This window comes from Taudactylus pleione, unplaced genomic scaffold (assembly GCF_031769625.1).
Source record: "Taudactylus pleione unplaced genomic scaffold, aTauple2 ptg000019l, whole genome shotgun sequence".
Classification (NCBI taxonomy): Eukaryota; Metazoa; Chordata; class Amphibia; order Anura; family Myobatrachidae; genus Taudactylus; species Taudactylus pleione.
This window is the reverse complement of record NW_028284421.1, coordinates 18,203,932-18,225,595: the sequence shown is the minus strand read 5'-3', so window position 1 is coordinate 18,225,595 and position 21,664 is coordinate 18,203,932. Positions and strand designations below refer to the sequence as shown.

At 37.7% G+C, this 21,664-nt stretch overlaps 1 protein-coding gene across 1 annotated transcript in view; it reads right to left on the bottom strand.

The window, feature by feature from the left end:
- Positions 1–5,946: 5,946 nt before the first annotated feature.
- LOC148540359 (dual oxidase 1-like) overlaps positions 5,947–21,664 on the bottom strand; it is an 86,694-nt gene continuing 70,976 nt past the window's right edge. Inside the window, exons 25-34 of the mRNA XM_088445741.1 lie at positions 20,640–20,870; positions 20,341–20,440; positions 18,949–18,998; positions 17,589–17,716; positions 12,268–12,421; positions 11,072–11,301; positions 10,490–10,648; positions 9,849–10,004; positions 7,817–7,945; positions 5,947–6,523 (exon numbers count right to left, since the gene is read on the bottom strand). Coding sequence (XP_088301867.1) covers positions 6,401–6,523; positions 7,817–7,945; positions 9,849–10,004; positions 10,490–10,648; positions 11,072–11,301; positions 12,268–12,421; positions 17,589–17,716; positions 18,949–18,998; positions 20,341–20,440; positions 20,640–20,870 — 1,460 coding nt within the window. The 3' untranslated portion in view covers positions 5,947–6,400. The remainder of the gene's footprint in view (positions 6,524–7,816; positions 7,946–9,848; positions 10,005–10,489; positions 10,649–11,071; positions 11,302–12,267; positions 12,422–17,588; positions 17,717–18,948; positions 18,999–20,340; positions 20,441–20,639; positions 20,871–21,664) is intronic.

Below are 21,664 nucleotides of genomic sequence, written 5' to 3'. Positions count from 1 at the left end.
ATTGCAAATGCCACCACCAGGGAACAAGCTTGTAATACAGTGATTCTTGGGTATGACCAGTTACCTGGCCAGATTTATTCTTTTACAGTGAATTGAAAGCATCTTTATGGCAGTTGCTACATCAAGGTGCAGAATGGTGTTGGCAGTATCGCCACAATACAGAAGTCGTGAAACTCAAACACGTTGACCAACCCTTTTTGTAAAATAGTTTGATATATGACTACCAGATATGTTAACTTCAGGTGCAGCTGTTTGTCTTCAACAAGACAAGCCTGTTGTGTTTGCATATGTCAGTGAATGAATACTGGTATGCTCAGATTTAGAAGAACTATTAGACTTGCTGTTTGCCAGCAACAAATTTCACAACTTCATTTATAGTTGTCCGTTTACAGTTAAGATCAATCATTATCCACTCAAGTAAACCATACTCTACAAGCCTCTCCACAATGATACTGAAATTCCAATAATTTACATCTGATATACAAATGCAGCATTTAACTGTTTATAGCTGACAACCTGTTCCATGACCACTAACCTCTTACTGACAAGACAATTCAAGAAAACATATTCAGTGTCATGTCCGTACGGGGCATTCCATCCAACAGGATGCCAGGGTGACCTCTGTCTCATAAATCCCTTTTAGACAGCCAAAAGCCCAGGAATTTGCTGGGGAATGCTGAGTCGACCCGGGTCCTGCTTATGTCTGAAAGGATCAGACCTCGGTTGATCGTCCCGGGTCAGTGGCAGTGCATTCGATCAGGGCTATTCCCGGGACTTGCAACCCAGATCAGTGCTCAGGCTTATGTCTGAATGGCGTGACACAGATTTTTAGACCTGGGTCACACCAAAAAAGAAGCGAATTGGCTGCTCGGGCTGTTACAGATGACCTCATCAGCGGCAGAAGGCAGAGCTTGGAAAATGGCGCATTGGAAAGATGAAGAGGTGAGGTAGCTATTGTCATAAATTGCTCCCTTCTCCTCTTGAAGTGACACTGTGCAATGTAGTACAGTGGGAAAAGTGGCATCAAACTCTCATTTTCTGTGTAAAACAGCAAGCAAACCCTGAAAACAAGGAACTCTGGGCTACACGTGTACCACGTTGGCCATGATTACAGCATTGCAGTCTCCACCCTTTCCTAAGCACACAAGTCACCACCCAGTTTTCAAGACCTAATTTGTGTGAGCCAAAAAAGCATCCCCTTTAAATAACTTCACACTGAATGACAGGGCAAACACAGCTTATGTGTGAAAGGGGTCAACCAAGGAAATGATGTAGTGTGAAAGGGGTTCTCCAAGCTGGGAACCCAGGTTACACCCATGTTGAAAACCCGGATCAGAACCATTTATTTGCTGGGGCCTATATCTGAAAGAGGTATTGTTTACATACAGTATATATACACCTGTGCTCCAACTAGTATATTTGTAAAACATGCACTGTCAGGGTACCCTGAGGACTGGAGTTCAGAAACATTGCTCTATAGGTTACAGAAAAATATAAAAAAAATTATGTTGTATACTAAAAAATAACTTTATTTCCTATTGGATTCCTTGCCCCAAAATTTTAGCATTGACCTATTCATGAATGGAATTAACTGTCCAGTCATTAAGTGGTTAATATATATTATGTTACCTTTGGTTAATTATTTAGTTTAATTAAATATATGGCTGAAAAATCTGAATATCAGTATCGAGAATTTATTACTTGCGTCATAGACATGGTATTGACTTACAGTAGTGTAAAGCACATAGACACCACTCATCACTGAAAAATACAATGCTGCCTTTCATATATTATATAGCAGCACACGTTAGCATAATGATAAATATGCAGATGAGGTTTGGAGGAATTTAAAGCAGGGGTGCAAAACATATTTCTAATTATTATTGCTTGAGGGCCACATAAGAATATAGTTGTCATTGGAAGGGGTCACCATAAGTTCTGCCTCATCATATAAAGTTGGGGCTCAACTAATACAAGCAGCCAGCATGTAAGTGTTTCTTGTTATGATCTGTTACAATCCATATCTATTGGCAATGCATGTTATTTGGATTTCTGCTCCTGCTGAGGTATAATGTGCCTCTTAAAGATGCTGATAATGATTTTTGCGGTATATCCCGAGATATTTAAACTTGTGACCTTGCCAGAGAAATTTAAAATGAGCTGATATTAGATTTTTCACTTGCAATTTTAATGCTAGAGACCTTGGCAGAGAAGCAGGTATTCTGCCCTAGATTAAGGAGGTTTTGTAAAGTCAGTAGAGAATTTTCTCCATAAAGTGCAACCTTGTGCCTCCAGGGACCACAAATTTATACTGGGATCTATTGTGGGATGTGGACAGCTCCATCATGAGCACAAAGGTTTCATGTAGGTCATGATGGGTAGTAGAGTTACAAAGGCCTGTATCCAATTTGGAGCGAAAAGTCCGCTGCCGGACTTTGCTGTCATCGCGGGTTTTGCCGGCGAAAAAGTATTGCGTGCTTCCCTGCATATCCCTGTAATCAATTGCAAGTGTGCGAAAACAGGACCCAGCGAATTGGAAATCGGCGAAAAGCTCTGACAGTTTTGGGGAAATCAGCCTGACACCCCCCTAAAGATGCTCTGACATAGGGGTTCATTATGGGTACCCCCGAATAGCCCTGTTAAAGGTATTTGGGATTTTTAAATGGTCTCAATAGGCACTATTTAGCGTCATTGAGTAAGTGGTGAAGAGCACTTTGCAAGTTTTTTGGGGGAAATGAAATAGTCCCATCAAATTTGGGGTACATGAAAATGGGTGCAAGCATAGTTCTAAATCACAAAAAAAAGCTTTAAAGTACACAAAAAAATGCACCTTCAGCAAGCATCTGCAATAAAAAAAAACTTCCTGCATACTTCCAGACCCCCCCAAATGCTATTTCGCTAGTTTTTGAAGTTGTACCCCCACTTGTCCTTTGTGTATTTTTTTTGCGTTTTTTGACGCAGTTAGCGTCAGGTGGGCTGTCCAAAGGGTTCAGGATGGCTCCCGCAACGTTGCACCCCAAAACCCCAATTCTGCACAAAAAAACGCACCTTCAGCAAGCATCTGCAATAAAAAAAAACTTCCCGCATACTTCCAGACCCCCCCAAAGGCTATTTCGCTAGTTTTTGAAGTTGTACCCCCACTTTGAATTTTTTCACCCATTTTTTCAAAGTGCTTTTTTTGGGGTGTCCTTTGTGTATTTTTTTTTTGTGTTTTTTGACGCAGTTAGCGTCAGGGGGGCTGTCCAAAGGGTACAGGGTGGCTCACGCAACATTGCACCCCAAAATCCCAATTCTGCACTTTTTTCCGCCAGGTATTCATAGGCAAAACTTTTTCGCCTATTAGATTGCATTGCGTTATCGCACCGGCGTAAAGACGCTGAAATTGAATAGGGCATAAATGAAATCGGCGAAAATTACGTCATCGGCGAAAAAGTATTGCCGAAACGGTCTTTTTGCTCCAAATTGAATACGGCCCTATTTATTTATTCCCATGAGAAGCTTTTCCTAAACTCCAATTGGAGCAGTGTTCTTTGCATGTATGACATATTCAAGACTGAGGACTGTGAAGGCCATTTTCACCTTATGATTAATTTTGAGATATGACTTGGATTGTTGTCTTGTTAAAATATCCAACCTCTTTATAGCTTTATCTTTTCACGGACACTAGGACATTGGCAACTAGGATTTGTTGTCATTTAGCTTAATCCATTTATCCTTATGCTGGCCATACATGCTACAATTATCGGGGCGATCCGCCTGATAACGGCGGATCGGCCCGTTAATTGTAGCGTGTGGGGGGGCGACTCAGGGTTAAATATTGCTCGGTCGGGCATGCAGGATTGTCCAGCATGCCCGTCCGATGCGATATTTACCCGGTAACTGTCGGCCGCATCGGGCAGTGTATGCCCAGCGCGGCCGACAGACAGACATTTCCTGTGTTCCTTCCTACGGAAGGAACAGGGAAATGTCTCCTCCCCCGGGGGCAGAGCGCGGATGTCTGCCGAATTCACTGTGAGAGAAATCTCACAGTCTATGCCGGCGACATCTGCGGCTGGCAGATGGCCAGATAAAATGTCTGTCGGTCTGACAGACATTTTATCTGGCTGTGTATGCCCAGCATTACACACATACGATTTGTTCTGTTCTTTGACTGCCACACAACTCATAACAGATCCACCTCTAAGCCTAATGGTTCATAGGTTAAAAAACTAATCTGTTTTTGTTTTTTTTGTATAATGTGTATGTAATGATTTTAATTATTTTTCATAAGACCATGGTACTTTATTCCAAAAAGTTTGTGATATTGTTTTCTTTGTTTCAGATATTGACTTTTGTTATGTGATTGTAGGAAACATTACCTTCTAATAGCTACTTAATGCAAATAATTGTTGCTTGCGCAAAACTGCTGTGGTCTGTAATGAAACAAAGGGATAACCTTGCCCCACCATTGTTGCACCTAGTTTCTCAAAGAAAATGGATTGTGGACAAAATATTTTCTACCCCTTTGCACTTCCCATTTACCCCATGTATAAGGAGAGGTGGGTACTTGGCATATTCAAACAGAGGATACAGTAAACTCTCTTCTCCAGTTGGCAACCTTATGTTTTCTCCCCTGTATGTGTGTGTAAACTGTGATTATATATAGGTACCATATAATATGTCACTTAGTTGTAGTCAACCTAGGGAAGTTAGACCTCACACATTTTTGAGCGTAACCTGGCCTGCTGCAGTGTTAAAATAAGTTAAAGCTATTGTTGGTTTTGGTACCAGGGTAATGTACTTAATGGTGGTCAGACTTCACTGGTAGTGTCATTCAACACAGAGCTTGCAAATCTTTGAAAAAACAAGAGGCTGGTTAATCCAGAAAGGATGACATTGTTAATTTAATCTGTAGTGAATAGGCTGTTTTGTTGATATCCATTGTTGGTGGAACAGTTATCGTGGAGATAAAATGGTAACCACCACTGGCAGAAAGTCCTAAAGAAGCATATGCCCACAGAAAGCACGTTGACACTGAAATTGGGGTGTGGCCTTGCCAGCATCAGGGGAGCAATTTCTTAAACAATTTCTTAGTACTACTGGACTGTGCCTGATGTGGACATCCCAGGGAATGGTAATAGAGTCTGGTATTGTATTGTTCTCTTGTGTGTTATTTTACAAATGTTAAAGTGTCTTTGTTAACATTTCAATTAAAAAGTATAGAGCTATTGGTGAATATTTTTGTTAAATAAACTTAGCATTCTATAATCAAGTACTGTATTTGTCAAGGTCTAAAAATATTTTCCATCATCCATGTTACTGGATGCACATGATGGGCTGAAAAGTCACCTGGTGGGTACGGACTTGGTTGCATGAGTCGCTGCTGGTACTCTTGTGTCAGCAAAATCTTTCGGTATGACTTATACAGTGAAATGTGCATGTCTCACTTTTATGCACAATTTTCCACAGCAGAATGATTTGAACATTATTATTAAGCTTTTCAAAGACCTGTTTTACTTAACATCAGAAACCAAATGAAAAAGGAGTTACTTTTATAATAAAATAAATATAGCAGACATGTGGCCAAATGTAATAAATAGGGTGAGAGTTTAGAAAATGTGAGAGTTTAGCAGTAAATAGAGACCGAGAACATACAAGCTCGCACATTTTTAGACTAAAAAAACTCACGATTTAAAATGTCATCCAGATATTTTCCCATTTTGAAGATAAAACTTGACCAATGTGAGAGATTACTGCTAAACTCTCACATTTTCTAAACTCTCACCCTATTACATGTGGCCCCCGATGTTCTCAAATTGATATTTTCATTATGACCTAGAAATACACCCCAATAACTAGGTTTCCTAGCTAATCATGTTCCAGTCACACATGGCTAGTACATAGGTTTCATTTCACTTGAAGGACAGGAAATCAGGGGTGTATTTGAAAGTTAAATCTTTATTTGTATATTGTACTATAAACATAAAAAGTTGTAAAAAAAGAAAATTACATACAAATTATAGGGTTCTTTATGTATAAAAATACTGATTGAAATTGTAGATATATATTTCTTTACCACATAACATAGGCACACATTAAAATCCCAGACATGTCTTTTTGGTTTAAAATTGTTGTTTGACAGGTAATATCATAAAATCATATACACCTAATGATGTTCCTTATAGCATACTGTTATGTTGTATAAAAGTCTGTCATTATAATAAATATATACTCATATATCAAATATGTATAATTCAATAGAAATTGAAGTGGTTTCGATGAAAAGCTGTCAGCAACAAATCAGCAGTCATACTGTCCTGTGGTATCATCCATACTGTGGGTACTGTATATATGTACTTCTTTTTCTGTATAAATCTGTTTTTCTGGTACAGAATAACTTAGTAGTTCAAGGTATGGTACACTAAAAATTCTCATAGTGATGCACAAAATACGACTCGTCTCTTTTGTTAAGCTTCTGGCAAGCGTGCTCCACGTTTTTAGTCATTCCAGGGGGGCCACAACTAAACACACCGATTTTCTTTACCTTTTAAAATATGCAAAACAAAAATTCAGTACAATTATAGTGTTTCAAAGAACTTGTTATATAAATCTAATAAAATAACACCCCTCCCCTAACTGATAGACCCACAGAATTTCCAAGATCCCAAAGTTCAGGAGATATTATCCTCACTAACTGACACTTCTCCAAGGCTAATAGCTTGGAGAAGTTTGAAAGTAAGATGCAACCATTTAAGTGTCCATGGAGCTCTACTGACAACTTTTCAACGCTTGCAGAGTACCTCTAAACAGGAAGTACACAATTCAGAAATGGGGATCTATCAGGACCTCTGTGATTCTTCTAGATCAGTGTTTTACAAATGCAGTCCTCATGCATCTCCAAAAGCTCATGTTTTCTGCATCTCATTAATCATGCACAGGCAACTTAGGGCCTGATTCAGCAAGGATCGCTATTGCGAATGTAATAGCGATTACACACGCAGTCCCACTGCGATAGTATGCCAATCTACTGCAATTGCTAAGCTGCCGTAGCAGCACAACATGAGGATGTCCACTTTCCCTTACACACATCCATAATACTTAGGAAGACTACAAAACCCTCACGCACACTTGCACAAGGTCAGACCTTACTCAGAAATTGCTAAACTTCCTGTACCAAGTGAGAGCTCAAGCTACGTATTGAATCGCAGTGGATAATTTATGCACGCCCCTGCATTTCTCTGACTCCCCCCCCCGCCACCATCCCCAAACGTTACTCCTGTCAATCACTCTGCGATAGGTCTGTTTGGCCTCTGCGATCCCAGTCCTGATCACAGTGGCTGGTTCGCGCACTGCAATGTATACGCATGCGCAGTAGGCAATAATCAGCCAATTGCGTGCGTATTAGCAGTTGCGATCCTTGATGAATCAGGCACTTAGTCTATTGGCCGTGTCAGTAAGACAGACATAAATTCTCAAAACATGAGTTGGAGGGATGTGAGGACCAGACTTGGAAAAAATATACTAAAGAATACATGAGAATTGAGAGATATTTATTTCAGTTAAAGGACTGTAATTAATTTACCTGCATGTGGTATTTCCTATTTACATGTAGCTACAAATTATGAAAATTTAGACTCGTCTAGTGGTGATGCATTGGTTAAACTAAGGACTAAAATTGGACTTGCATTGATATTTAAATATTTGTGCATTACTCAATTTTGTGTTGAATAAAATTAATAATTTTATAATTAATTTATAATGGAAAATCAAACATTTTTGATCTATTGGTGCCCTCTAAATTTGTAATATTAATGTATATACAATCTTCTACACATACCTTAGGATGAACGTCTTGTAAGGAATTCAAAAATCCCAGAAATGGTGGTCTCCCAAAATGTGTGGTGGATCTCAGGCCAGTCATTATACTCTGATTCTGGACTTTCTGGAAGTGTTGCTCACAAATGTACTAAAACAACCAAGATAAGATTTGTTATGCTGTTTAACACCCCTGCTCTAGCCTAACCATGCAAAGTTGATTCAATTAAGTACAGTTATTTATAAAATAAAGAAGGCACAGTGGTGTAACTATAACTTTTGCTGCCCCCTGCCAAAAATGTGTCAGGACCCCTACCACCCAAAAACTAAACGCACCCAGAGACGACGTTTAAGGTGTGTGGTTTCATGATACAGTAATGTCCCCTACACATTATGACACACTAATTAATGCCCCTTATAACACATTATGCCACACCATAATGCACTTATAACAAATTATTCCACACCTTAATGTCCCTATAACACATTATGCCACACATTATGCCCCTTAAAACACGTAATTCCACACAGTGCCCTTTGTAGTTGTGCCCCTTATGCAATGCCCCCTGTAGCAGTGCCCATATGCAGTGCTCTTGTAGTTGTGCCCATATGCAGTGGCCCCTGTAGTTGTGCCCATATGCATTGCCTCCTGTAGTTGTGCCCACATACAATGCTCCCTGTAGTTGAGCCCATATGCAGTGCCCCCTGTAGCTATGCTCATATGCAGTGCCCCTGTAGCTATGCCCCCTGTAGTTGAGCCCATATGCAGTACCCCTGTAGCTATGCCATTATGCAGTGCCCCTCTAGTTGTGCCCATATGCCGTGCCCCCTGTAGTTGTGCCTCTGAATCTACGCGGCCATCGTCCAGGCTGTTGCTTCTGCTGCCACGCTGACTGGAACTAACTTGATCCAGAAGGTGCTGCCGAGCAGGCTCACTGGGAATGCTTTAGCCTCCGATCACTTCAGAGGCCAGCGTTCTCAGTCGCAGTGGCGAAGCAACGGCCCCCAGTGCCCCTAAGCCACCGCGGGGGCCATAGTTATGCCACTGAGCAGGCAGCAAGATTAGAGCATACACATTATTTGAATACACTTGATTTGCTTTCTAGCATTACTTTTCAATTACCATTTTGTTTTGCTGCCTTTGAACCCCGTAACTGAAGTCATGAAGTTTAAAAGAACATAAAACGTTACGTTTTACACAATAAGTCAGTTTGACAGCACCACTCAGAAATAAGAAAGGGGTGAAATAATCAACTTTGTCCAAAATATTACAAATTGTAGGGTGAGATCACTAAATAATAATATATTTTTAAGACATCCTGAGCTGGAGATGGTTTATGAAGTCAACATTAATATTTATGGTATTTTTCCAGAAAGCAAAGAATAGCCCTTGAAGTATTACAGCAAATGTACCAACCCATGATGAAGATTTATGGTTTGCATTAATAATATAGGGAAATGATTTGATAATGAGTTTCAGCATAAATGCTGAGAATGTTCCTTTGTCATCAGTAGAATGTACTAATACTATGAGCAACGTGGGTGGTTTCTGCAAAGAGATGACACCACTCATTCTACAGTAAATTAAGGCATTCCCCATTTTAGTACTACTCTGTAATCTAAATAGTTATGTAAAGTGTATAATAATAGCAACTGGTATTATGTTATCTCATTGACGCTAGAGATGTGCAGTTCAGATTTGCTGAAAACCGAACACACCCAAACTTTGGGGTTCTGAGTCAAACCGAGTTCTGGCTCAGGTCACTTTGAAAGTTTTGAGTACAACCGAGTCCTGGCTCAGGTCATACCGCTTGTCGGATCTAAAAAACGATCTTGCATGTTTTTGATTGCATCTAAACAGGTCCAAATTACATCATTTTGCTGTTTTTATCAATTTCTAAAAAATCCAAAACTGTAAAGAACCAAACTTACAAAAAACAAAACACTGGGTCCGTGCACATCTCTAATTTACACCAATCCAGCAAGGATATCATGCTATACATTTTATTATCTAGTGAGGAGGAGAAAAGAGAGATGGATAGCTGTGTGATTACCAGCATGGCGGTGCGGAAGTCAAACTTTTCAGTCAGTTGCGTGATGTATATGTGGACTGACAGGAGCTCATGTTTATCGTTTTCCTCTACCTCTCGAATGATATCGGTCAACCATTCAAACTGTCTCTGAGTGCGTGTCACCCATATGAAATAAACCTGTGCAAGGAAAGGACATTTTTAGCCATGTAATGTAAATTTTTTAGACTTTGTTTTATTCATAGACAACTAATTATATTAGTATTATTGTGTTAAATTAGAATTATAAATTGCCTTTGAGAAAAATCCTGTATTTTTTTTTTTTTTTGTTGATAAGAGACATCAGGGAAAATTTTCCTGTTTTACAAAATCACAATCGCATATTTTTAGGAATTTTGCCAGCTTTTTAAAACATCATTGTTATAAAAGGCATTTTTGAAAAGTTGGCAAACTTACTGAAAATATGCGAAATTGCAAAACCGGAATTAATTTCCCACTACTACCCATTTACTAACTAATGGTTACTTTTTAATGCTTACAAATGTCACCTTGTGTTACTACCTCAACAGGAGCATATTATCAAAGTCTTAACAGTGGAGTAGTTTTCTTTTATATTTTAAAGTGCAGCTTTAAACATCTGATTAGGAACAATGAGCTACTCTTACTTTCTTGCAGTGGATCCTTGCATTGACTGATGATTTGAAAACCAAATCCTTGAGAATTGAAGCAAAAGGTGTAACACCGATTCCTCCACCAACTAAGACGGATACTTCATACTTATTCCATTCCTGATGCCCTTCTCCATATGGCCCATCCAGAAAAAGCTGTAAAATCAGTTTAGAAAACAGTGTTCTTTAGGAAAGCCTGGATGTTATAATGAGTAGCATACCCACTACTGTAAATTAATATGGAGACCTATATTAAACCTTTAAATGATTGCAGCACTCATCAGTGATCTATAATATACTTATTTTTTAAAACAGGGAAGATTATTTCAAATGTTATGCAGCCATTCTGAAATAGACTTACTGTATAACAATACATGTCAAATATTTAAGATACATGAGTGCATCAAAGGATAATGGGGTTTTAGAGAGAGAAGTTTTTCCTCTCTGTGCTTCATTCATTATTCTCTATATGACTATATTTATTCTAAAATAAAATAGTATTTCCAGTATATGAATAGTCATGAACATCTATGCCTAACACTATTCAAGCAATACAGTACATGAAAATGCTAGATATACCTTGGGGTATTTCATCTCTACCACGTTATGAGGAGAGTAAAGCTCTCTTAGTCGTGTTGTCCATGGCCCCACAGCTCTTATATGTAAACTTAATGTGTCCTCATGGGGTGCAGAAGTCAGTGTGAAAGGATGGTACTCGTCTGTGGCAAGAGATAAGGAGGCAATCCTAACCCATTGGCCAGACTTGTAGTCAAATTCGGAAGGACGCTGGAACTTCAGATATGTTACACCTGGGAAAAAGTTACAGACACTGTGAGGGACATTTTTATAAACTGGTGCAGAGGAGCCAGGTTATATAACCCAGAGCAATCGATCAGATTATAACTGTCATTTTCCCCATGCCGTTTAGACAGTGAATCTGATTTGTTAGAGCACTTGTGCAGGACGTTTTAGAAATGTTTTTCATATACTTGTCATATGAAAGCCTTTCCCTGTTGTTATATGTAAAGGTCCAATATTGATATCTCTGGATATGTCAGTTCATTTCTTGATGGATGTTAGTGTTTAAGATATAGCAGGTTGTTAAAGGGCAATATAATATACAGTATATTAAGGGTATATATGACTACGCCAGTACATACTGTATACAATACATATTCTTCATACCATTAATACATTTCTCAGTTTCAGATATGAGTCTTATCAGACACTTAGCTTTTACCTAATAAACTGATTTACAATGTCATAATATGTGATTGTCATCTTTCAAAAGCTTTTTATTTTCAATAACCGGTCATATTTAATATTTCTTTGTTAGTATAGATAAGCAGAACTGCTATAAAAATGTTTGTGAATAAAATTTTGTGGCAGAACAGGTTATTTTGCACAGTTGTGATAATCCACTCTTGTTTCCCCATTCTGCGGATGCCATTCTCCACTACATGTATAAATTCACATTTCACGTAGTTTATAGTTTTTGACTATAGCAGAGGTGGCAATGGTCAATTCATTCTGCCATGTTTGTGTGTATCGATCAGTCATTTGAACACTTAAAGCTAAATTCTGCTTCCAAGTCTGGGATGAGGCAAATATCTTGATGGAATGTTTTGAATTTTTTTTCTAGGTTTTACAGTACTAATAGTTTCACACTTGTATAATGTAAACTCCAGAAATGCTTAGTTTCTTTTCATATCTAAGTTTTACATTGTGCAGTCAATGTAAAATGCACCAGTGTACAATACAGTATTAAGTCTTACCAGAAGGAAGTTGCTTCACATCTAGAACATCAATCTCTGTCTTCTTTCTGCTTAAACTAATTAGTTTATCGACTACAAAGATAATAGCTGGCACAATAAAAAATATGTAAAACCGGGTTTGCTGGATGAGTGCAAAACTGCCATGAATGATAGTCTAAAAAACAGACAAAAATAAAATGATAACAGTTATAACTATTGAGCAATATGAAGTCAAACATCTTATCAAGTGGAATTAAGCCAAGCCTCAAGTTTCTTATGACAGCTGACAACCACTGATAATACTTTCATTGGCCGCCCTAACATATTAAGCACAGTGGTGAATAGCTCAAGGGCTGGAATCTGTGTGTTTGGGTATCCCATGTTGTGAATGACCCCAAAACCTGAGGACATTGGCAGATGTGTAATGGGTTTGTGACCTTGTGGACTATGCACCTTTCTACTTCCTCCATCTGGGGGACACTTCTAGACCATGGGGTGTAGTGAGGATTGTGGATCTAGCAATTAATAGGTTAACTTTTTTAACTATTAATAGCAGAGTCGCATGGGACCTAAAATCTATTTATGTGGCTGCAGAAGCAGCTTTAAGGTCCAATATTGTTTCAGCTCGGGTAGCTATGGCAATGGAGAAGTGGACTGACCTTTTAATAGAGAAGGTCCAGTCAGACAGTTCTATGTCTCAGCTATTATCTATTACAGAGCAGCTCAAAGGAGGAGCAGATTATTTGGGGGAAGCCACTTTATTTTGTGGCTAGAAACATTCTATGGTTAAAATCATGGAATGGAGATTCTGAGACAAATACATTTTATTTAGCCCAGAGCTAGATAATTTCTTAGACCAGGCAAGGTAAAAGTTGATTTTTACTTATAGGAAAATTGTCTAAGTTTAAGATTTGGTCTATTCATCCTTTAAACAGGGGCAGTCATCCATATCCTTTCAGGCCAGGGAACAAGCACATTTGTTCTGAGGTTTTGCAAGTAAAAGAAGAAATATTAGTAGGAAGGAGCCAGGAAAACAGGTGCCTAGGCTCCAGGATAAGTCAATATGACAGGAAAGGCATACATCTAGAAGTGCCTGTGGTGGGTGCCTGTCTTCTGTCAAACAGGGACCCGTGGAGAAGGTCCTCTTCAAACAAATGGGTATAATAGACAGAAGACAGGTATAATAGAAATAAGTTACTTTCGCAATCTTTTGGGCCACCACCAAGAAGGTACTTTACAACAGTGTTACCAAGGGACAAGACAGAAGTGTCTGGCTTTATATCATGCAATTATGGCTCTTCTTAATTCAGGTGTGATTCTTACATTACCAGAAAGTCAAAGAGAAATGTGATTTTATTCCAATTTCTGTTTAGTCCAAAAATCAGATGAGAGTCACAGACCCATTTTTATTTTAAGGTACTTAAATACTACAAGACTGCAGGTAGACAGATTCAGGATGGAATATGTAAGAACAGTGAAATGAAATGGAGGTAAACACATGTTTGGCATCTATAGACATCAAGGATGCCTACCTTTATGTACCCATTTGGGAAGGCCATCAATGTCTTTAATACTTGCAGTTAAAGGAATACATTCAGGGATTTTCCTTTCAGATTAACAATAGCCCTGTATTATTTTCCAAATTTATGGCAGGCCTACTAAGATCTATGGGTATAATGATTGTTCCCTATTTAGACAATTTGCTTTTCAAAGCAGATTCAAAGGATGCTCCTCAGGTAGATCTGCTAAGGTCCTACAGTCCAATGGCTGGGTTATCAAATGGCAAAAGTCCAAGATAATTCCTATTCAATGCATGATATTTTTAGGCTTTGTGTTCAATACCCATCTAGCCACCAAGAAAGATCAGAGACATAAAAAATCTAGGTAGAAAACTTTCTCACATGAAGTTACTAGGAAAGATGGCGTTCTCCTGCAAAGCAGTCTAATATGCAAGACTGCATTTCAGAATGTTCCAATTAAACATTCTAAAGGCTTTGTTTCATTCCAATCATCTGTTATTTGCTCAATTCATCATCCTTTCACCAGAGACAAGACAGTCTTTCATCTAAAGTACCCGCTAAGAATACTTGAACATAGGCACTTTGTCATCCAGATGTGGTTGGTCATCTTGACTGATGCCAGTCTCAACCGATGCCATTCCTTTTCAGGGACTCTGATCCAGTAGGAAACAAGGCTCCCAATTCTTGTGCTGGAGCTAAGAATGGTTCTAAACACATTGTAGAAAGCACAATCTCTGATTCAGGGAAAGCCTGTAAGAGTCAGACAATGCTACAGCAGTAGCATACATAAATTATCAGAAGGGGACAAAGGGTACTCTGGCGATGAGGGATCTTTTCAGATCCTATTTTGGACAGAGGTTCATGTTTCACGGATATATGCAGTCTTTATTCCAAAATTAGGTAATTGAAAGATGGACTTTCATAGTGGTCAGTCTATTCTTCTAGGATAATGATCTCTGAATCCAGAAATATTCAACAGTCTGGTAAAGGTGGGGTCAGCCAGAGATAGACATAATGGCTTCTCAGTTCAACAACAAGATGGCCATGTTTTGTTGCAGAGTCAGGAATCCATTAACCTTTCAAATAGATGCTATGGTTGTCCCTTGGACTTTTCATCTAGCTTACATTTTTCCACCGATACCCATACTTCCTCAAGTTCTTAGCAAGATAAAAAGGTTAAGAATTACAGTAATCTTAGTAGCACCAGGCTAAACATGGCAGTAAGTCCAGGGATCTGACTTCCACTTTGATAGAACCTGTTGTCTCAGGGGCCAATTGTTTGTCAGGACATCAATCAGTTACATTTATTGGCATGGCTCTTGAAGACAGAATCTTAAATAAGAAGGGGTTTTTTTCAGATTCATTAGTTCAGACTATGATAAGTGTCTTCAGACAATAATCATAGAGTCTGGAAGCATTATATTGCATGGTGTAAAAATTAAAAAGTGTCTTATTCCTATCTTTCCTTGCCAAGGTTTCTCTCTTTTCTTCATACAGGCCTCAAATTGGGTCTTCAGTTGCAGTAGGTTTTCTTTAAGGTACAGGTATCAGCTTTGTCAATTTATTTTCATGATCCCAGATTAAAGACTTTGTACATATATTACATATAAGGCCAATATACAGTATATGCATTCCATAGGGCTTTAGGATATAAATATTGTGCTGTCATCACTTAAGTTGCCATCCTTTGAACCTTTGCAGGAAGTGGACCTGAAGTGGGTAACCTGGAAGTTATTTTTTCTTTTAGCTATATCGTCAGCTAGAAATCTGTTAGAATTAGGAGCTTTATCTTGTAAACCTCCATTTCAACCAAAATTTGTGTCAGCATTTCATCTTAATCAAGAAATTGTAATACCAACTTTATCTGAAGAGGATAACTTGTATGAGGAAAACTGATAGTTTAATTATCCTTTACTAAGTTTACTTATCCTTTACTATTATAAGAGTGGTTGATCAGCGTTCAAGTAGACTATAGCCTGATGGATTAATCCTACAATTCAGCAGGCATATGATGGTGCTTAATGACCTATTCCAGTTAGAATCTCAGGTCATTCCACTCACATATTTGTAACTCGTTTATAACATCATGGGTGATGTGGCATTCTGCAGAGCAGTTATGTAGAGTAGCTATACATGGTCTTTGATTTATTTATTCACCAACTTTTACTGATTCCGTGACTTTGGATGCTTCTTTTGGATGGAATGTATTGGGTTCAGCCAAGGCTGTAAATACTCTCCCCTAGAGACAGATTTTACACATCTCCATGGTCTAGAAGTGTCCCCTAGATGGAGGAAGGACAAACTAGGATTTTGCTTGCTCTTACTGTTAAATATCTTACCCAAGTCCATCTGGGGGACTCTATGATCCCTCCCTTATTTGGTTGTGTGTGTGAGAAAGATGTGATCCTGTCCTTATATTTTTACAACCTATCCTTGGGACTTTTTAAGTTCACACTGAGGAAGGGGTTGGAGGGAATGAGCTTATATACTACACAAAGTTGACTTATTTAGTGCTAGCTCCTCAACCCTCACTACACTTCATGACCTATAAGTATACCCCCAGATGGACTCAGAGAAAGACATTTAATAGTAAGAATCAAGAATGTTATATTTTATCATTTGTTTACCCTAAGCATCACTGATGCATGGTGGCTACAATTTTTTTGCACTTTTCATTATTAGGTTTGTTTTTGTCCTGTCTAGTAAAAACAATGGTGATGATTCAATTAAATGTAATATAGGGGTGAGTGATGCAGGTGATGTTCCATTGGTATGACATGTTAGCGCCAGCAATAGTACTATAATCTCTCCTACATTGTGCATTTTACCTTGGACCCATAATGGTGCGCATGGAAAATGCACAATATTAGGTTACCATATGTACGGAACAGTGTGGACACTGTGGGCAGTTTGGAAATATATCCCCCTGAGTGACACCCCTCCAATACTGCACGCAAGAAACAGCAGTTTCTCACTGCATTGAAGGTGTGACGTTAGGATAGGGAAAGGGGACTGATGGAGGGCTAGTGTTTCTGGCTCCAAAGTGATATATGCTATGGGACATGTATGTGGCATTTACAGATAGAAAGTATGGGAGGAAGAAAGAAGAGAGTGACCAAGTACAATCAAAGGACACACAGCAGAGTGTAGGAGTAGATATAAAGTGAGTAGAGTCTAAATAACAGAATAAACAACATAACAATGCACCAACAACAACTGAAAAGAGAGAAAGAGGACCAGAGAAAGACAACATGAGGTGTGAGCCAGGTAAAAGAGCAGAAGACTAAAGGTGAATGGAAGCTACAGTATAGCAAGCGCTGAGGAAAGGGGGCAATAATTTTAAAGTGTACTATACTATGGAAATTTTATTCTGGTTGATTACAGTACCATTTGTGAGAAATGTGAATTTATATGAGAAGCCACTATATTGAGGTAAGCTGATTTTTTTCTAATATTTTATAACCACATTGAATTCACTTTTTTTTAACTGTGACTATTAATCAACTTTTAATACACTTTATATGACACATTGTCTTCTCTTTTTCTTGTACATTTAATTTAGTCCAATGTACAGTATCTCTGGACTGTAGCAGGATTGAGCAGCCAATCATTGCACTCTATCATCCTATTCTTCATTATGTGAGTTACTTGTGCTGTAAGAATTGGCCTCCTACAACTTTTTTGTTTATTATATGGAATGGCCACATTCTATCTATCTATCTATCTATCTATCTATCTATCTATCTATCTATCTATCTATCTATCTATCTATCTAATTATTTTTTCCTCTGAATATGCTATCTCTTAGACTTCATTACTTACCAAAATATAGAACAGGACATATAGATGATGTATGACCCAGAACCCACGAAAACTGACACGTCGAAAATGATAGGTGGAAAAGACATACATAAAAGCCATGACTAAAAGTAGAAGTACTCCAGTCAGACCTGTATGGATAAACAGATTGGTTAGTAAACTGCAGTAACAATAAGTCTAGTTAAACTTTCTTTTGCTAAATTTTGTTGGATATACAGTACCAGTTTTTTCTGATGATAAACATGGTTCTGAATCATTTACCCACTGAAAAGAATACTTAATTCAATGTAAATTGATATAATGTTTATATTTTTTCCCAAGAGTATTTACAGAATAATGTTTAGCCTTTGTCTTGGTTTTTAGGTGTTGAGTGTTGAAAAACCATTAGTAACAGTTCTGCTAGTTTTCATGTATAAGACTGCCTGTGTTATAGGGGCATATTACATAAATATTGAACATTTTCCTTTACTAAATATATCTCTTACCACCGCTAAACACAATGATAAGAGATGAAGCTTTGTGGCAATTTACCAAGAAGCCCAGCCTGGGCATGGCATCAAAAATATACTGTCCTGGTGAATAAATAATAGAGAGTGATAGATTTACTCAGTTTAATAAATAGGTCCCATAACCTTTTTTTCAGGATAGGATATACTGTATACAGAATACATATACAGAATACATAATATTAGTTGTTAGTTGTAATTTAGTTGTACATATAGAGAGTTTACATAATTATTTTTTTTGCTGTCACCGCTATTATAGATATGTAATACTAATTGTTCTGTTACTAGTTCATTTAAATCTAGTTAAGGGGAACTGATTTTCCGTACTTATTACTATGATCAATGGGGTTGTACTTTCCAGTGTAGCAGTAAGGAGTTCTCTTCACTGTAGTCAACTGTTTCCAAGGGGTACATCTATCACATGGCAAATACTGGCTATATGCCTCACTCTTTTATATAAATAAGCATTTTTGTAACAAATATCATGGTGGTATATGTACTACCACAGTAAAAAAAAATATCACCATCTTGCAATGTAGATAACATGAAAATTATTGACAAAAATGCTTAATTCGTTGAATAAGCATTATTTTAATGTTTAATAATTTACATTTTTAATAAAAAAAATTATCTATTTTGTCAATTTTTTTAAAATTTACTTTTAATAGTGGAACTGAGAGCCCAAATATTTGACACTGAGCATATGCAAGCCAGCTTGCTGGTATTCACTTGCCCAAATCTATAGAGACCTGCACGGTGAAGGCGTTTAGGCCAGTATCGCAGGGGCATCTGAGTATCACTGATGTTTTCTATCTAGATGTACATTGCAACTACAGTATCTGAAAACAAATGCTTACCTGGCACAGTCTCAAAGAACCACCAATAGTACTTTTGTGGGTATTCAGATCTATGGATATTAAATAAGCCTATGTCAGCAGCAATACAATATTTACAATTTTTTTCCCAAACAATATATTATCTCTATGCTTTTGCAAACAGGCTTTTTCTTTTTAATGTGTAGTTATAAAAATATTTCTAGCATTACAATTTACCTAGGCTATAATAACACATTAGAATAATAGATCTTACTAAAAAAAAACCACTGATACCAATAGTGTCAGGACCAGGAGGTGAGGGCTCCAACAAAGCAAGGTCTCTCTCACCTCCAAGGCCGCATCTCTGAATAGAGCAGGATGGGGTCTCTTCTGAGCATCTGATTTAGGGCATGTGTGCCATGGGTTTAGGTGCTGAACTGTGAATTCTCTGAAGAGGCTGCCAGTCTAATCTATTTAGGGCAGGGAGTGTGGCCCAGGAGGCAAGAATGACATTATTCTAACATTTTGCTATGGGACACAGCAATGAGATGTTCCGTTCCTAATTATTATTATACTTCAATGACATTTGACCATGGAAACAAACATCTCATGTTGAGCAAACAATGTCATATAACATATAAACAATGTAATTTGTTATATAACTATATAATCTGCAATTCAAATGGAATTTATGATCAGCTACATTAAAATAAAATAACAATTCACTACTGAACAAGTTGTCCACTAAAAACCTTATTATAGTGCATGTAATAAGGCTCAGTTATCTCTGTTGCTAAATAATAAGATCATAATCCTGCATTCTAAGAGATGTTGATTGAATAAAAACTCAACACTGTTGAGTAGAGAGTCTTTAAATGTTTACTGAATAATATTTAAATTATTTTCTCAATTTAAGAAAGAGTACACTTTCTAATATCATCATTAATGGTATTTTAGAAATTTTGTAGAAGGCACCAGATTTATCAGAAAACTGCTTTGTTGTTTTTATTATTTTCCTTTATTTCTATGGCACCACAAGGGTTCCCCAGCGCCTTACAAAGTACATAAACAATTGAGCAGAACAAGGCAACAGTGACTTACAGTATAAGATAATGCAGGACAAGTATTTGGTATATAAACAGTGCTGCAACAGCGGTCATAACCCTCAAATAAGTAGTATGATGGCAGAAGTCAAGGGTTAGGTGTTGGATGTAATAGTGAGGGAAAAGCACATAAGGGAAGAGGGCCCTGCTCGTGAGAGCATACATTCTAAAGGGTAGGGGTAGACAGACGGGGGTGACACAGATGGGGTAGTTACTGTAGTATTCCAAGAAAACATTTAGGCTTCAGAATTCATAGCTAATGAGTATCATCATTTACCTTTACACTAACCAATGTTTTCCATTTCTGATTAAACATTATGGTTCAACATACCCGTTATCTGCAAACACTGTAGGGAACAGGCAGGAGAGGACGCTTAGAGGAGTGATAGTGAAGATGTACACATTAACTAAATGCCCAAGTGTGTGTAAAACTAAAAGAAAAAAAACAGATACAATTATATATTATAAATAAATTGTAATTCTATATATATTTACAATGTTGGTTGTGCTATGTGGTTTATTTTCAGTTAGTGCATAAAACCTTAAACCAAATGTGAAACAAATATATCAGTTTTTGCAATTGGTGTCTTACATGTATCTTATTTTAGTGACAATGAATATAATTCTTACTACTAAGGATTAGGGCAGTTATGGCGATCCAACGGTGGAAATCTACTGCTGCATCAAATGGAATATATCGGTTCAGGAAGGTCTCTCGAAGGAAGGTTATCAGGTTCCGGCACATTGTCAGAAGAATGTAAGAGAACATGAACGAAATGCTGGCAGCGGAACCCCGAGAAATAATGAGTCCCGCATATGTGCTGTCAGCTATTCCCGATGCTGGAGATGCAAACCCATAATCTGTGGAAAACATTTAAATGTAGTAGAAGATATGACATTATCACAATGATTGCTGAAGCCACTTCAAGGTATTTAACAATACATTTTAAAAATGTTTTATATGAACATTTGTCATTTAAAGGCCACTAAACATAAAATACTAATTGATTTATATTATAGAGCTACAAATAATACTCAAGACATGCTTTTTTTTTGTTTGGAAACTTCCCCTGGCTGAATATACATACAATGACTACAGTAACCATGTAGATTTCAAGCTTCATTCTGTACTATCACTATAGGATCAACTTTTTGATTGTTTTCCTATCTCTCAACTTGGTTTAGTCTCAATTACTAAATTAATCAAGATAGCGATGGTATATGAGGAGTCCTGATTCAGGACTGTTTTTAATATTATTTTGTAAGAATTAAGGATGACCTTAAATTGTTTTTAAAAATATTGACCTTTGTTTTCCAAATATAACGTTTCACCAGTGGAGTCTGTCCTCAGATGTCCCCAGCCCTGCACCAATCACATAGCTTCCTTTATCACTACCTATATTTCACTGAAACAATCTAGTTCTGCAAACTGATATATCTATTTTGCTTGCGGGGCATATTTAGATTTATTAATTTACCCAAATCACAAGTACTGTCACAATCCACCCAGCTCCTCCTGCCCGAAAATGCTCTCACTTTTGCAAATCCATACCCTTACACTATGTAAATCCTGGCAGTAGTATAGAATGTCACTAAATAGTACTGGTGCTGTAAGCCTGCAGTTTTGACTTGAATGAATACTTATGGTTGGGCAC